This window comes from Anser brachyrhynchus, assembly GCF_964034855.1.
Source record: "Anser brachyrhynchus genome assembly, chromosome: 1".
NCBI lineage: Eukaryota > Metazoa > Chordata > Aves > Anseriformes > Anatidae > Anser > Anser brachyrhynchus.
The window spans coordinates 187,185,409-187,204,269 of NC_137694.1; the positions used below are offsets into that span (position 1 = coordinate 187,185,409).

The following is an 18,861-nucleotide window of genomic DNA, read 5'->3' on the forward strand; positions in this document are numbered from 1 at the left end:
TTCTAGCCCGTCCCTACTTCCACTTCCTGAATAATTTTGACGGGTATGCTCTTTGCTGGGTTAAAAACTGGCTGGATGGCTGGGCCCAGAGCATGGTGCTGAATGGAGTTAAATTCAGCTGTTGACTAGTCACAAGTAATATTCCCCAGGGGTCGGTGTTGAGGCCCATCCTCTTTAATATCTTTAGGGATGATTTGTATGAGGGAATTGAGTGCATCCTTGTTTGCAGACTACACCAGGTTGTGGGGAACTTTCCGTCTGCTGGAGGGTAGGAAGGCCCTGCAGAAGGACCCGGACAGGTTGGATTGATGGGCAGAGGCCAATAGGATGAGGTTCAACATGGCTAAGTGCCGGGTCCCACACTCTGGTCACAACAACCCTATGCAACGCTACAGGCTTGGAGAAGAGTGGCTAGAAAGCTGTGCAAAGGAAAAGGATCTGAGGGTGTTGGTCGATGCTTGTCTGAACATTGAGCCAGCAGTGTTCCCCAGGTGGCCAAGAAGGCCAACTACATCCTGAATATCAGGAATAGTGTAACCAGCAGGACCAGGGAGGTGATCGTCCTCCTGTACTCTGCTCTGCTGAGGTCACACCTCAAATACTGTGTTCAGTTTTGGGCCCCTCACTACAAGAAGGACATCGAGGCCCTGGAGTGTGTCCAGAGAAGGGCTACAAAGCTGGTGAAGAGTCTGGAACAAGTCCTATGAGGAGTGGCTGAGGGAACTGGGATTGTTGAATCCGGAGAAGAGGAGGCTCAGGGGAGACCTTATTGCTCTGCAACTGCCTGAAAGGAAGGTGTGGGGAGCGGGGGGTCGGCCTCTTCTCACAGATAGCTAGTGATAGGATAAGAGGGAATGGCCTCAAGTTGCACCAGTGGAGGTTCAGGTTGGAAATTAGGGGAAATTTCCTCTCAGAAAGAGTGGTTAGGCATTGGAACGGGTTGCTCAGGGAAGTGGTGGAGTCACTGTCCCTGGGGTGTTCAAGGAAAGGTTGGACATGGTGCTTAGGGACATGGTTTAAAGGGTGACATTGGTGGTAGGGGGATGTTTGGACCAGATGATCTTGGAGGTCTTTTCCAACCTTAATGATTCTACGATAATTTCTTTTTGCATCAGAATTCTATTACATGTTCTTTGGCTAGCCAAATCAGTCTCAATACATTTTTTATTATTATTATTATTATTTTTTGAGTATTAGGATGTTCTTGTACTTGGACACTTGGAAAATATTGTACTTAAAATCCTGAGACCTTTCTGGAACACCCCTGATCTCCAGATCTGCCTCCCATAGGATCCTATCCGTTTCCTGAATAAGCTAAGATCTGCACTTATCAAGTTTTTACTCTGCTACTCTCCATCCTCATTTTCCTCAGTATTTTGAACTCTGTTATTTCATAGTCAATATAGCCCAAGCTGACATTAATTACATCCAAACGCAACTCCTGCTTGTTAGTGAATAGCAGATCCAGCTGTGTGTCACTTTTAGTTGGTTCATCTTGTATCAAGAAGTTATACCCAACATCCTCCAGAAATCTTCTTGACTCTATGCATCCGACTTGTTATACTTCCAGCAGATGTCTGGAAGCTTAAAGACCTACACAACAACTAGGGTTTGTGATTCAGGTACTTCCTGAATTATTTAAAGATGCTTCTTCATTTCCCTTGTACTGAATGGGTGGCCTGTAACAACCTCACACCATGATGTCACCCTTACTAGTCTCTTCTCTCATCCTGTCCTGCAAGTTATCAGTCAGACTGTCCTCTGTCCCATTGAAAAGATCCGTACATTTTACCTGCCTCTACACAGAAGGAAACACTCTTTCCTTGCTTTCTGTCTGTCCTTCCTGAGGAACCCATATCTGTCCATCACAGCACTTCTGTAATGTTATCCCAGGTTATCCCACCAAATCTCATTCATTCTAGTGATGCCATAGTTTTGTTATTGCATGTGGAGTAATTCCTCCTTCTTGTTTCCTAGGCTGTATCCATTTGTATACATATTTGAGGTGTTTCCTATTTTATCTCTTGTTCTTGTCCCCCTGCATCCTTTTTCTTTTGACCTTATCCATCACCAGTCCACTTAAACTTGGGTTATAATGTCCCTCCCACATCATTCCTCGTTAAACAAACTCTTTCTAAGTCCCCTCATACAGCTGACATTGCAGATGCATCCAGCTCATAATTTAAGAAACCTACTTATGTGTATACCCTAACGTAAATCTAAAATCCTAATTAAACTGCTATCAGTGAAGCTCTTGACATGTGTGATACCCTCAACATCACATATTCATAGCATGAGACTGATTAAAAAGAAGCATAAAGTTAAAGATGATAAGCAGGATGTCTCTAAATCTTTTTTTAAACCTATATTATAGACAGTGTTATTCTACACTCTGAAATTAAATATCTTTGCAGATATTTTTTGAAAGCATTAATTTAAATCTATAGTCAGATACTCTTGTTATACTAACAACTGTTAACTTGACAGGCAATCAAGAACAAATTCAGAATTAATCTAGAAAAGTCTATCAGAGTGTTTATATTCTCAATTCTACAAATATGTTTCATTCAGACGTTCCTAGTAAAACATTATCTAAAACAAATAAAACCAGAAACGAACACAATAAATTTAAATTGAAAACACAAGTTATTAAAGTGGCAGGAAAATAGATGTTAATTTTTATTATTATTTTTACTATAGCTACATTGAAATATTATGTTTCAGAACATTTCTAATAAAGACAAAGACCAGAAAGGCACTCAAATGATTTACCGCACAAACTAAAGTTAGGTACTCAGAAAATCACCTTGTGATACCATGCATATATTTGAACAGATAGACATCTAACTGAAGATATTAAAAATTATGATCCCCTGCATTACACCTTTTTTTTTTTTTTTTCCTTCACCCTCAAATGAAAAAGCTTGCTCAAAACTGTTGATTTATTACCCAGGTCTCTCAAAATCTAACCCAGAAAGTCCTTCAAAGTATTCTTAGTCTTCATTTTGCTTTTAATAATTTAAAATTCAATCATTATTGCACAGTAATTATATGCAATTTTACATCCCATTAACCCTGCTTTGTTTTAATTATAAAGATCCTTTGTTAGATTCTTTTAAATGATCCAGTTTATAATTTCAGGTTATCCTAGGGAGCACTTTAATTCAGCTGCACATTCATCAACTGTTTATGTCCTGTTAATTGTTGACAACTGCACAATTGCATTCCCTAGCTATGATTGATGAATTGCATTCACAAGTTTAGCTATTAAGTAGAATAAATATTTATAACAATTTTCAGTTAAAAGACTGTTATCTTTATCCCCAAAAGGATAAATTAAAAATGGATGGGCTGATTGCAAAGAAGAGCATTCTAGTAATATGCACACGCTTGTTCTAAGACATGTTTATGACAAAAGTATATAGAGGAACATGTGTCTAAGGGCAGTTTGATTAGACATTCCTTTGACTGTATTTAAGTAGCAGTTCTTCAATATTATTTTATTTTGAAAAGGGTCCACTGGTATCTTAATACCTAATTGCTAAAAATATGCAGATATGGGATTTGTTCAGAATTAACATTTTATCAATAGTGAGCATGCAATAATGTCTGATCTCACTAGTCAGGTTGAGAAATAAAAAGGATCAAAATGGCATTCTACACTATTATCCAAAAAACATAAACTTAATATAACTGTTCAGTCTATTACGTATAATATTTACTGCATAAGGTGCAGTACATAACTCACTCAGGTGAGCCCTATTACAATGTAAACTCAAATAGCTGCTTCATAGCAATAAAAAATTTCCAATGAACAGACTACACTGCTAACTGTTATAATTGTAGTGTAACTTCAGTACCTGCATGGAATCTAAGAAAATTTACACCAACCAAAAACTGGGTATAAAGGCACATGTTCCTGATTTCCAGATTGTAATGTTCTTATCTATTCTCTAATGCTTTCTGCTTTTCCTCTGAAATGAATGCATGGCTTAGCCACTGAAATATCAGCTAGACAAAAAGTATCCTATAATACAGAGATTTGATACTTTACTACTGGCAATTATGAGCTATCTTTGGGGAAAGCAAAAACAACAAAACACACATAAAACAAAATCTCTTCAACAGGCATATTGCTATATACTTTTTTCAAGTGCAGTTATCAAAACATCTAGATTTAAGTGGATTTAATTTACTGGCCAATAGAAATGACACACAGTACACAAGTGGCTGCATTTGTCTTTGGCATTCCATTACCAGCTAGGCCATAGAGTCCCCATTTCCCCATTGCTGCCCAGCTGGCTGACTGGAAGTATTGACAAACATTGCACAGAGTAGAACATATATACAGATACAGCATTAAAACTACTTGTGGATTGATAATAACAACTTGCAAAAGCAAGGCAGCTCTTATAAACATGGTGTCTTACATGCTTTCCAGGACTAAAATTGGACCCAAAATTTTAGATAAAATCCTTGTGAACTGACAGTATAAAGATGTGCATCTGTACAATAAATGCTGTGCTTCTAAAACAGATGGAGCAGCAGATGGGTTTACAGATCGGGCTTCCTGGACTGTCTGGGTAAAGCAACCTTGCTGCTCAGGAGAATGGTGGTTCAAATCTCAAACAAACCCAAATAACTATATGGGGTCTCTATTTCCTTCTGCCAATGAAAAAATAAATAAAATAGAATTTATATATTTCTAAATTAAATATTTGCAATGTTAAGTATCTATACAATAAATCTGTTAATTATAATGGCCTTTTCACAATCTTTTTGGAACAGATGGTGAGGAAGTATTATCACCCAATGGAATAAAAGCAAAATAACTACTTTTTCAAAAGCTTTAAAATTAATTACCTTCCTTCATTGATGAGCTCAATAAATGCAAGTCCTGCATTCTTCTGAATAGAATTTTGCCATTCCTAAGAAGATAAAATATAACATGATCAAAACCCAAGGACTTTAAATCACATTTCTGAAACTGACCCTGATGACCTCCTAAGAAGCTTGAATTTTGTAATTTTGTCTGGACTTCTTAATCTAATGCTGCTCTTTTTTTTTTTTTCCTTTTTCTTCTTCTCTTTTTTTTCCTCTCCCTTACAAAGGATGACCTGATCATGTAAAAACTGTAATTTATTCTAATTTTCAAATAAAGTTTAGCTGATCATATTTTCTGTATTACGCTTAAGCAATCTTTAGTTTCCTTGTCTTGAAAACACACACACAGAAAATAAACAAATATTGTTTTTTCCATTCATGCAGTTGCCTAATGAACATATTAGATGCAACAAAGTATGGCAGCATCATCTTCTTCACTTCACTGTTACACCTTGTACATTTCATGTAAGGCAGGGAATAATCTATATACCATCCACCCACCCTTGAGTTCAGTCTCTGCTTTTTTTCCCCCCGTTATGTCTGTAAGCAAAATCAGTAGCTAATAATAATCTGAAACTTAAATTTTATTTATTTATTTATTTCCTTTTAACATGGTTTTACAAGATAAACTTTTGAAACCAATTTCAACCATTTAATAGAACATTAAAAGATAATTATTTTTTACCTCGTATACCACTTGACTAAAGACAAAATTCTTAATGTAACATAAACAGATTTATGTCATAAAACACACTGCCTCTATCCCCTCAACTGTCTTTTGGTTCTTGAACTAAAAAAAAAATAAAAAAATCAAGCTACCACTTTAAAAAGTAAAGATAATTTTCTTTTGGGATAATTCCTTAGAACTTTTATTTAAATGTTTCCTTTTCATTATACAGAGAAAATCAAAATACATCCGCTGGATTACAGTTTAGAGAGAAATCATCTAGTCTAAGACTTATTATAAACAATAACAGGTAGAGAGAGTTAGATTTGCAGAGCTATTCTGCTTTACTTTCCTTTTTCCAGGAATAAAAACAGGCAGAATTTCCCAAGTTTTGCCTCCTGACATGGGCAGGAAAAACAGTTTTGCACAGAATGAGGAAATTTTCTCAAAGAACTGTTGGGAAAACGAGCCACTAATCATGGTTTTTACTGTAAAAATTCACTTATTTGACCAACTTAAGCATTTTAAAAACAAAACAAATCATAATAAACAATTCTTCTGCTCCTGATAGGCTCTGTAAGAAGAAAGTTGCTAATACCCAATGAGTATATCCATTACTGAGCAAGCAAGTTTCAGTTATGGAATACAGAGTATCAACATTCAAGCCACTAGCTTTTGGGCTGGAAAACCATTGTAAAAGATCTTTTTTTCAGTGGAGTTCATTTTGTTCTTTTCCAAAACCAGTGATTGAAGCAAGTCTAGTGATCTAGTTTTTGAAAGAAATTAAGTCCTTGGTATAGTACAAAGTCTATCTGAGAAACTAATAGGGAAAGGATTCAATTGCTTTAATATAGACACCTAGCGATATTTTAAGTACATTTGTTTATCCTGTCTACCTGTGTCCGCAAAAGGCTAAGACATATTTGCAAGTCTTTTGTCAGATGTTCCTGCTCAATGTCTTAATACTGCACGAAATTTAAACCACCTAACTTGATCATTGGTGAGATGTCTCAAGGTACTTAAAATGCCACCAGATGTAGCAAACAAATCTCTCCCTACGTCTTCATAGATGGAAAATCTCATTGGTTCATGATGAAAGCGTATGAAGCCTATCCGCATATCCATCAAAAACTAATGGAAATGTAACAATGCAAAAATACAAAGAAACCAGGATTTGTAGTTCATGCATTGCTTCACTGTAAATTTGCCATATAGTCCAAGCCTCCATTAATCCACCAATAAGAAATAACAAAAATAAAAGACATTTTAAGAACTGAAATTAAGACTTAGAACTATTTGCTCAAAGAATGTGAAAAAGTTTTTTTTTTTTTATATATTATCTTAGTTTCCACAGAAAATCTTTCTCACCCTCGAGATGCAAGAAGCAGAAAGACATGCATACACCAAATGTAATGGATGCAGTGACCACTGGACCATTTATGCTACAGGCAAATAGAGGCATAGCATACACATTTGGTTATTAGCAACTTAGTGCTTAAATAACTACACTACATCTCAGGTGTAGTTCATGTCATGAACCTTCTGGGACTTCAAACAAAAGCTGGGAGACTTTTCTGTGCATCACAACTGCTGATACTACCTACACGATGAAGACTGCCAAAATCTTTTACCAGGTAATTTCTTCTATACAAGAAGAATGTGTTTCCCTTTCCATTGGAAAAAGGGTCTTGCTTCATAGGGCAGTGCAGATGATTGGAGCACTTCTCCTATGAAGAAAGGCTAAGATAGCTGGGGCTGCTGAGCCTAAAGAAGAGCTAGCTCTGGGGTGACCTCTCTGTGGCTTTGCAGTACTTAAAGAAGACTTATAAAAAAGATGGAGAGTGACTCTTTGCTCAATCAGATAATGTCAGGACAAGGGGGAGTGGTTTTAAACTAAAAGAGGTGAGATTTAGATTAGAGGTTAAGAGGTAATTCTTCACTCAGAGAGTGGTGAGGCCCTGGAACAGGTTGCCCAGAGAGGTTGTGGATGCCCCACCCCTGGAGGTGTTCAAGACCAGGCAGGATGAGGCCCTAAGCAACCTGCCAGGGTGGCATCCCTGCCTGTGGCAGGGGAGTTGAAACTAGATCTTTAAGGTCCCTTTCAACCCAAGCCATTCTATGACTAAAATACTGCCAGCACTGCACCACCCCCCAAACAAGGTATTCCTCTTGATCATGGGCATTGTATAGAAGACTCAGGGATAGAGGCATGTTTAAAGACTAACAGACTCAGTATTCTAGAATGACAGCACTTCTTCATAATAAAAACAGAAAGAGGATATCAAATTTCTTTTTTTAACATTACTGCTGTTGAAAAAAAAAAAACACAAAAATTCAAAACTTGTCTTCATTCACAATAACTAAACAATGTAACTTGTGACATTCAATTAAATTACTGTCCAATCTCTCTGCATTCTAAATATTTTATATTATTTAAACTTATATTGAAGACATCAAAAATGCACTACATGATTAGGACACTGGCACCTTTCTCCCATCAGACCTAACTTGTCCTTCTCCTTTCTTCTGATATTGTTGCTTGAAAAGCAATAATTTTCTGCATCCAGAAAGTGCCAGTACACATTCCCTGACAGATGGTTCAGAGTGAATACGAAGTATTTTGTGCACAAGATGAGAGGAAATGAAGAAAAAACACACACAAAAAAACAACACCTGAGATGATGGTAAAAGGTGAAAATTTCTGGATAATGAACCATATCACAGTATAGATACTATATGAAATTCAGGCTTTTTTTTTTTTCTTTCATAATAGGATGTATATTTTCTTATTTTCTGATATTATTTTTTTTTTAAACTTTTGAGTGCATTTTCCTCAACCTGGTCCTTCTACAGATCTCTAGTACACCGTTCTACAATCTCCTACAATGTCTAGTACAACAAACAATAATAATAATAAAAAATATAAAATGATAACAACAAAATTGAATTTTTGAAATTTGGCTCCAATAAAAAATTGAAAAAAAAAGATTTTTTTTTCAGTTTATATTCTTTCCAAATCAGCCTCTGCTTACAATCAACTTTTTTGACTTTTACTCATGACAACTAGAAAAGTTATTTTACAAAAAACTATTGTGATAATATTTAAAATTAATAAATTAAATAATTATTTAATTAATCATTAATTATATTAATTCTATACTATTATATTATATTAATAATGTATAATTATATTTATTATCTATTATTAATTATTAATTATATATTAATAAATTGAATAACAAATCTGATGCACTTTATTTTCATAAAAAAGGAATAGTGATTTTAAGAGTTTTCATAATCTATGTGACAATTCTGACCATTTCCAATTTTGTAGTGGGTTTACATGGCAAGGTTTTGGTAGCAGGGTGCCATAGGGATGGCTTTTGTGAGAAGGATCTAGAAGCTGCCCCATGTTTGGTAAGGGCCCCCCAACTGCTGACCAGAGCTGAGCCAATAAGTGATGTTGTTTTGCGCCTCTGTGAGAGCATATTTAAGACAGGGGAAAAAAAAAATGCTGCACCACACACAGCAGCTGGGAGAGAGAGAGGAGTGAGGAACAGCCTTGCAGGCACCAAGGTCAGTGAAGAAGGAGGGGGAGAGGTGCTCCAGGCGCCAGAGCAGAAGTCCCCTGCGGCCTGTGGCGAGGACCATGGTGAAGCAGGCTGTCCCCCTGCAGCCCACGGAGTACCACGGTGGAGCAGGGTTCCACGCTGCAGCCCGTGGAGGAGACCACAGTGGAGCAAGTGGACCTGCATCAACGGAGGCCACAGCCTGTGGAAGACCCCTGCCGGAGCAGATTCCAGGCCGGATCTGTAGCCCATGGAGAGGACACCACACAGGAGCAGGTGACCTGGCAGGAGCTGCTGCCCATGGGGGATGCAGGTTGGAGCAGTTTGCTCCTGAGGGATGGACCCTGTGGTATGGACCCATATCTGGAGCAGTTCTTGAAGAGCTGCTGCCTGTGGGCAGCCCATGCTGGATCAGTTCAGCAAGGACGGCATCCCGTGGGAGGGACCCCACAGCACAGGGGACAAGAGCTTGTTAGTAATAGGTAATAAATCTTACTATCTCCCTACGCTTAGTCTGTTTTGCCTGTCACGATAATTACTGTGCGATCTCCTCATCCTTATCTCAACCCTTGAGCCCTTTTCATTGTATTTTCTCCCAGTTCCTCTTTGCAGAGGGGGAGTGAGAGAGCGGTTGTGGTGGAGCTCGGCCGCCCACCTGAGTAAAACCACCACAAATTTCTGTAAGGAAGTCTAAAATTCCTTCAGAATTGTCTCAACAAATTGCACTTACTGACTAGACAGATACCCCGTCTAATAATCATTCAACAACTCCTTCCACTACAGGAGCCACGATCTCAATTTCAGTTTCTCTGAACTTCTCTCTTCTCCATGTACTGAATTAATCAGAAGGTTTTTTTTTTTTTTTGTCATATTGAATATTTATTCAATTTTCTAGTCTAAGATATTAATAACTCACTTGATACCTCAGTTCTTCAATTACTTTATTTTAATCATTACTTCTTGACAGATGCAATTTTGTTATATCAATTCTCTTCTTTCTGGACACTTTTATATGTCTGGACAAAAGTCTTGCATGGAGCTGTACAAGTGCTACCTTTTATCAGGATATGGAACTGGAAAGTTTATAAAAATGTGTTTGCAATTCACAACATGCATGTAATTTACCTTGGGTTTGAACTCCATGTTTTGATGTTTCCTCCTAAAATCACTGATAACTGGCTTTACGTCATTTAAGTAGAAATATTCAAAGGAAACATTATAAGATTGAAGGAAATGTTTCTTTATTACAGAAAAACATGCCCATTAAAAGTAGGTATGAGCAGAAAATGATTTAAAGATATAGTTGCATAAATTTTTGAGAACATTGTGTAGTTTTTAAGATCATAGGATCCTTCCTTCCATTCCTAGAAGAATTGAGCTATAGAGATCAGAGGCCAAAAGACTTCCATTACTGTTTGGAATGAGAATCAGATCTAACAATTTTATTGCTTTTATTCTTCTGCCATATTAACATATATACTGTTAATAGATTATAAATAAAATGTATTTTGGTCTACTCTTTCAAGTAAATTTGGAAATAATTTAGAATTTTATGACAGGTCATCATTTTAAAAAGTGACTATTTATTTCCCACAAAAAAGATGCTGCATAATGACAGACGACATTCTTCCTGAAGGCAAATCTGCAAGTATTGGAATCCATTAGGCTTCTTGCCAAATCTCAGAAAAGAAAAGGAATGTGAAGCTTTCACAACACAATTTATGTGAATATGACTTTAACAATGCAGCAAAGGTAATAGAAAGTTTTAGATTTCACTTTCAAAAGACTCATTTTCCTTTTATACTCTTGACTTAGAGTAATGTATGTTAACCCCCTTTTTTTTTTCTTTTTCTTGGAAGCACACAGACCCATTGCCCTTCAGATCACCTGTGGTAATTGCCCAATTTATCTTGAAAATGAAGTCAAACATTCCCAGAGGAACATTTCATTGGTATCTTAGAAGAAAAGAGAAAAAAAAATCCCCAACTGTAAAAACAGTTAAATTATCCAAACAGCATTAGAGAAATGGCCAAATTTATTCAGATGTTACAGTAGTAACCTTAATTGCCTTGTAGAAATCCTACATATCTCTCTAAAACAGACAGAAGATATATACATTAGAAGATGCACACATCTCCAGAATTTCTAGAGTTTACTTCATGACTGGAAAAATAGTTTAAGACATTTTAAAATTATTATTAGCAACTTGTGTTGCTATGGATAATCATGTTAAAAGCCAGTCCAGTTACTATTCTTTGATGTTGAAAGTGAGTAACTAATTTGAAGTTTTGCAAAACACAGCAGTAAAGAGAAGACTTTCTAATGTACAGAAAACTGCTCCTTACTTTCTCTCCATCATACATAAAATGAAAGCCAACTAACTATGTATCAATAATGACAGTCTCCAGTAATGAGGTCTTGCACCCCTTCTCAGCCCTTGAAGAAATACCAGATGGCTCTTTCTGACTCTCTAGGTGTTTTCCTCTGATCTACCCAAGATCCTTCTCAATTGTAGATAAATTAATAGAGAAGTCAAGGGAAGACACCTTAACATACAGGGATATGAGGAAAGTAATTCATACAGTTTTCTGATCCATCCTGCTTTGCCATGGATCTAGAAAAAGTTCAGATCAGCATCTTACTCACGTCTAATAAATGTACTTCTTGACTTGTACTTCTTTTTTTTTTTTTTTTCCCTGACAAAAAATATTCTGATATGAACAGGAGAGAGAAATCACCAGAATTTTCATGATGAGTCAGGTGTAAGTGAGATATGGAAGAGATCCTGCTTGTTACTGATGGAAAAACACTGAATTAGCTTTCTGAGTGTACAGGTATCTGGAAAGACACCTCACAGAATAATCAAGAAAATAAGATTTCCCTACTACTTGGAAAGAATACTTTGATGATTTCCATTTGAAAGTTAGATTATCAGAAGCAGATGGCCAAGAGATGAAGACTGAAATTGGGTTGAAAGACATTCCCCACATGGACAAGGAATTAATGGGAGTAAATTCCCTGACACTCTTTTAGCTTAAAAAGACAACACAAAAGGATAAACTTTTGGACAACTTCCAGAATTCTATGAAGCAAGTGAGAAACTCCAAGAGAAAAAAAAAAAAATTAAATCACTTAACTTGTGGAACCTGTGTATAGAGATATACATAGACACCCTTCCCTTCAGCAAATTTTAATTCAGACTTCTGCAGTGATATGATATGCAGCATCTGTCTCCTCCTAGTTGCATGGGTACAAATCATAGAATCATAGAATATCCCGAGTTGGAAGGGACCCATAAGGATCATCAAGTCCAACTCCTGGCACCACACAGGTCTACCCAAAATTTTAGACCATGTGACTAAGTGCACAGTCCAATCACTTCTTAAATTCAGACAGGCTTGGTGCAGTGGCTACTTCACTGGGGAGCCTGTTCCAGTGTGCGACCACCCTCTCGTTGAAGAGCCTCTTCCTGATGTCCAGCCTAAACTTCCCCTGCCTCAGCTTAACACCGTTCCCGCAGGTCCTATTACTGGTGATTACGGAGAATAGGTCACCTGCGTCTCCACTCCCCCTCGCGAGGAAGTTGTAGACTGTGATGAGGTCTCTCCTCAGCCTCCTCTTTTCCAGGCTGAACAGGCCCAGCGACCTCAGCCGCTCCTCGTATGTCTTCCCCTCTAGGCCCTTCACCATCTTTGTCGCCCTCCTCTGGACACTCTCCAACAGTTTAACGTTCTTTTTGTACTGTGGTGCCCAGAACTGCACACAGTACTCAAGGTGAGGCCGCACCAGTGCAGAGTAGAGCGGGACAATCACTTCCCTCGACCGAGTAGCGATGCCGTGCTTGATGCACCCCAGGACACGGTTGGCCCTCCTGGCTGCCAGGGCACACTGCTGGCTCATATTCAACTTGCTGTCAACCGCAACCCCCAGATCCCTCTCTGCAGGGCTGCTCTCCAGCGTCTCATCGCCCAGTCTGTACGTATAGCCAGGGTTGCCCCGTCCCAGGTGCTTTTGTTAAACTTCATGTGGTTGGTGATCGCCCAGCTCTCCAATCTGTCCAGATCTCTCTGCAAGGCCTTTCCACCCTCATCCGAGTCCACAACTCCTCCAAGTTTGGTGCCGTCGGCAAATTTGCTCAAAACACCTTCTAGTCCTACATCCAAATCATTTATAAAAACATTGAAGAGGCCCTAAAATGGAGCCTTGAGGGACCCCACTAGTGACCATGCGCCAGCCAGATGTGGTCCCATTTACCACAACCCTTTGAGCCCTGCCCATCAGCCAATTGCTCACCCATCGTATGATGTTTTTGTTTAGCTGTATGCTGGACATTTTGTCCAGTAGGATCCTATGGGAAACCGTGTCAAAAGCTTTGCTGAAGTCCAAAAAGATCACATCGGCTGGTTTCCCTTGATCGACTAGATGGGTGATCTTATCATAAAAGGAAATCATTTTTTTTTGATACAGACACAATGCATATTCTAACAGGATGAATGGGTAAACATGGCCAGAGGTGGAACAGTCAACGTGTTTCATGGTTAGGAAAAAAATAAATGTTAGAAAAATATACCTCTGTAGGAATTTTCATAACCAGCCTTAATTTCACCATTCAAATTGTGTTGCACATAACCTAAGTAAATTAAGTTCCAGGTTCATCGTTCTTTAGATTTAAGAGAAGCAATCATTATTTAACTTTTCTTCAGCCTTCCTACTAATGCTGGTGTGAAAAACATGAATAGCAAACACTTGTGCTATTGTCAAAGGTACTCTTAAAGAGTTATCAAACAAAAATTAAGGAGCATGAGATATGTAGAGATACCTTAGGAAGGAAAGAATGAGGAATAATAGGCATAAATAATCTAATATTGGCAAGAAGATTAAATAGATATAAAATTAAATAAATGAAATTATAATGAAAATTAAAATGTTTGTAATAATGTATAAAACGTAAAAAATAGACTTTCAAATATTGTAGTACAGAAAGAAAGGTTAGCTGTCTTAAGACGGACACATGATAAGGTACCTGTTAGAGTGGTATTTGGTGAGAAGGAACTATACCACAGAGCCATAGAATTCCTACTTTTCTGGAAAGAATTGAATAGAATATGTTTAGTATCAGGAAGCATGAGTTGTGCTTCTTTTATATGAATCCCACACTTCAAGGCTTCTTCTGGTCAGCTATAGGGACCAGGAAAGGATTTCTGGTTTTGCTCAACTTCTGAGTTTCTGTGTTGGGCAGCTGCCAGTCTTTGAAGCCTAGGACATATACCATCCCTTGAGACAGGATGCACGTTTGGATCTCCTAGGGCATTTAGTACTGAATCTCTCCAGAGCCTGGTTTATAGATCTTGCTTTTTTTTTTTTTTTTTTTTTTTTTTTTTCCCTCCTCCCTTCTCCTTGGAGAGGGATTAATTTCTTAATATTGCTTCAAATATTTTCTTGCCACTTAGGAGAATGGATAATGCATTCTTTTCCCCCACCCCTTTTTGCCACTTTATAGATGTGATTGCTGCAATGTATATAGTAGTATACAATCACTATGTTTTACATGTATCAAATCTCTGGAGAGCGTTTTATGGACTGTGCTGCACGGGAGAAGGTCCTTCACAGATATTTTTTTTATTAAGTATGTACTGACTGTCTTCCTGTGATATGGAGAGACAGACTGGAATCTATCCAAGTAGCTTCTGACTTTCCAGGTTAATAGACTAGACAATGTAGACAAACACAACCCATTTACGAGGCTCACACTGTTAAACAAAGTTTGAAAGGCTTAGCTGAAGCCCAGTTTATCCATTAATTATGTACTGGGGTTTGTCAAATTGATATACTCTTGATATAGTTTGCTTTCTTTAAGACACTTTCAGTTGTATAATTTTTCATAAAAGCAAACTATTTACAGAATTTACCTACAGCTTAATTATAAGAACCATGTGTTATCAATTATTTGAGAATCTCATAAAAGGTTTTAATTAAAAGCATTTATTGGTTATGTATATCTTTTCCCTCCCCACTCCCAGATTTTCTAGTAAAATCCAATTTACAATGGATAGCATCTAAAAGAAAAAAAATTCCTCAACATAGGGATTTAGAAGCAGATTATTTTCATTCTAGCCTTGATATTTCCTTTGGAGGCTCCTGAATTATTATCTTGATCAAACTTCTAACATAGGGGGAGGGGAAATCAATAAAATGAATGATGTTTTGAAAACTACTAAATCCTGAAATTAGTCAGATATTCTACATGTATTCTAGAACTGCAAGTGACAGTATTTTTTCCTAGAGAACCGTTTATACTATAACACTATGTTTTTAAAATGGTAAAGTCAAAATGTGTTTTAAATACTAAGAATATTTTCTGTTTAAGAAGATAAATTTTCCCTGTTAATAGGTAAGATACAGAAAAATACAAGTGGCATGAGATAAGACTCCTCTGGGATAACACCACTCAGTTTCTGCAGAAGCTGCATCGCCAAACAGAAACACTTGCAAGAGATCTGGAAGTAATTAGGAACTATTGTAGCATTTGGGATAAAATAAAAAATAAATAAATAAAATCAATGAAATCTAAATCTGATGCAACACAGAACTACACTGAAAAAAAAATAAAAATAATATATATATATATTTAATTGTATGGTTATTGGAGAAATCTGCCACTCCAATAACAACACAGCAGTGACATACTCAACCAGGCTGAGGGAACAAAGGCCAGCTAATCAAGCACAGATCTTGTCAAACATGCCACATCTTCATTCGTTTTATTTTAAAATAGACAAAGTTCTAATGAATATGCCTATTTTTATGAAAAGTGAAAATAATGACATGTTTATTATCAATCATCGTTGCCCCCTCCCCCCCCCCCAAAAAAAAATATATATATATTTCAAGTATTTGAATGTATGTGTTTGGATTATATAAGAAATAAAGAAAATAAAACTTTCAAAGTAACCTAAATTTTAATCTAGAAGTAGGTGACACTAGGAAAAAGCAAACAAAACAAAAAAAATATGGGTGCAGGGAAGCAAGCTACAGTAAAAGAGATATTCTGAAAATATTAAGAATAGCAATTTTTATTCTTCCCTATACCCCAAAATGATGCACCATCCCTACAGGAGTTCCTTTAAAATTTAAAATGTATTTTTCACAGAAACTCTAAATTCCTTTGGGGGGAAAGACTTGATTGCATATCCCTCAGAGTCTAAAAGGCTGCCCATATGAACTGAATTATCCATGACATGTACCTTCAGACATTTGTAATGTGATATTTCATGTAAATTTAGACCATACCTTGGACGTGAGCCGCTGGCAATGTTGATTTTATTCAGGAGCTCAGATAAGAAAAAAAACTCTGACATCCTTGCTAATCTGTAGTCGTTAACATGGAATTTCCAACATAAAGAGCATAAAAGCATCTAATTTGCTGTAGCAAATGAAAGGAAAACAAACTTTGTATTTCCCTTTCCTTTTCAATGTCTAAAGTTACTCTGTTCTGTGCAAACAAAATTGCACTTTTCAAAGGTTTTTGATATTGCCATCTATCTTTTGAATGACACATTTCAAACTTCTCCAAATAATCTGTTGAATGTCATTCTATTTGAATATGAAGGATTTACGTGTGATAGGAAGAAAACTCCTAGTTACATTGGCAATATTAAAAAAAAAAAAAAAAAAGCAGTACTTTATTCAATTTCTCATATGGAAAAGCTCGGGTAGCGCTACCCGTTTTTATATAGAGACGATTAGATGATTTAATCTCATTTTGCTGCGGACAACATTTCCTAGGTTCCTAATTCCAAATTCTGTTAGCTAGAGGCTGGATTACATTATATGTTTTATCTGCCATTCTCTTCTAGTCGTGTTCTTAATTATGTCCTATTAGTATTTTAAAACATTTACCTTGTGTTTTCTTTCTACAAATAATTTTAAATAAATTAAATACAAAATTTTACGGAAATATTTTCATGTAGATGAGCAGAACTGCAGATTGTTTAGTACACCTATGAGATGGTCTGTGCAGATGCAGTGCTTTAGGTGAGCCACTACACCACTACAGCCCCCTGTTGACAAATGCCTATAGAAACATTTAGCATCACTCCACCAACAATCTTAGAGCATTAGCTTCTGAAGTAATTGTAACGAATAGGCATCAGGATAGAAAATCGTCCTTATATACAAGACAAGGAAACAACCCTAAAATATCAGCTAGGGTATAAGAATTAAAAGCTGTTATTTCCCCAAGTAATCGGATAGATAGAAAATAGCTCTCAAGCAAACATAGAAAATCAATAAATATTCAAAATTCCAAAATGATTATGCTCTTTATATTGTATAAGATATACAATTAGGCTTATTTTTAACATAGTCAAATATTTTGAAATAATAAATAATTTGTATAACAGTCACAAAAACAACAAATTGATTTAGGTGCATTTGTTACATAGCTTTACAAAGATGTCTTAAAAAAAGCATTGCAGAAAGAGCTTAAATTTCTCTCTCTTCCTTTCAATCAATATTTGAGGCAAAGTTTCATCTCTAGGGCCCTTAATGGCAGGAATTCCTGGAGCCAGCAAATGAGTAATGTTAAACCTATGATTAGATGATGAGGCCATCAAAGACACTAGACCCTAATGCTACATTCCAGTTTATTCTTGAGAACTGCAGTAAAACCAAAGGCTAGGGAAGAAAGGATTGTAAGTTATTCCTTTCCTCAAGTGAAGGTTTCAAAAGCTGTTAAAAAGAAAAAAAAGAAAAAAAAAGAAAAAAAAAAGAAAAAGGTTGCATGACATGAACATAAGGCTCAAAAGCTTTAATGGATCTTCTGGAATTTTCCTGGAAGTCAGGATTTAACCATTAGGTAACAAATTTTTCAAGTACCCTGCTGGAGAGGGTTTGAACTTCAAACCCTACTGAGGATTCCTGCCAGGGATGTATTTTTCTTTCACTTTTCCCTAACCAATATCCATCCTGGCTAAGAGGAAAAAAAAAAAAAAAAAAAGAAAAAAAAGAAAAAAAAAGGAAAACAAGATTTAATGATTTCCTTATGACACAAGCTTGAAGAAATGCAACCTACGGACTGGCAAACAGCAGGTAAGTTGGAACGCCTCCCCCCAGAATCAGTTGTAAATGTTAATTATTTTCATCAAAAGAAGATCTGAATTTCAATTACTCCTAGAAACTCATTTGTTTTTAGTACATTTTTGGTGCATGTTCTCAAAGTGCAGCTGTGAATGCTCAAGGAAAACTACAAACAAGTTTTTTTGTTTGTTTGTTTTTGTTTTTGTTTTTTGTAATAATGTTAAAAGTTACCCTAGGCATTTTGCATAACAACTTGCAATGCGTTTAAATTGTATCTTAAATCTGTGGGGAATTTGATAAAAGGTACGATGTTAATAAGACTTTAGAACTAAAGAAAATGCTGAAGATATTGGGACCTGTATTTGCCATTGTATTTGCCTTGTCTTACATAAAATGAGAAGAATTCTAAAATGTTTGTTGATAGCTTATTACTGGCAGTTTAAAGTAAAAGGCTTTATATAAGAAATTAGCCAATAACACTCTGTAGAAACAAATAAAATCAAAATTGAGATGTAAACAATCCGAACACCATGAGGAATTATTTTAGTTTTAAATATTTTACTTGTGAGAGCAATTCAAAACGTTAATTGATTCAGATTTCTGAGAAACCAATTACTGCAATGGTAAAAAAAAAATAATATATAACCACAGCATTTTTTAAAA

At 36.4% G+C, this 18,861-nt stretch overlaps 1 protein-coding gene and 1 long non-coding RNA gene across 27 annotated transcripts in view; one reads left to right on the forward strand and one right to left on the reverse strand.

Annotated features, from left to right (window-relative positions):
• The window catches only part of NBEA (neurobeachin), a 518,392-nt gene that overhangs the window by 254,400 nt on the left and 245,131 nt on the right, over nucleotides 1-18,861 (reverse strand). For all 13 annotated transcript variants that reach the window (XM_080568262.1, XM_080568264.1, XM_080568263.1 and 10 more), the window contains one exon: nucleotides 4,864-4,928. In XM_080568262.1, the coding sequence (XP_080424388.1) occupies nucleotides 4,864-4,928 (65 nt within the window). The remainder of the gene's footprint in view (nucleotides 1-4,863; nucleotides 4,929-18,861) is intronic.
• The window catches only part of LOC308183057, an 85,191-nt gene continuing 71,264 nt past the window's right edge, over nucleotides 4,935-18,861 (forward strand). For 12 of the 14 annotated variants that reach the window (XR_013942236.1, XR_013942237.1, XR_013942238.1 and 9 more), the window contains exon 1: nucleotides 4,935-18,210. This is a non-coding gene — a long non-coding RNA (uncharacterized lncRNA). The remainder of the gene's footprint in view (nucleotides 18,211-18,861) is intronic. The other 2 variants (XR_013942248.1, XR_013942249.1) reach the window with 2 other exon arrangements.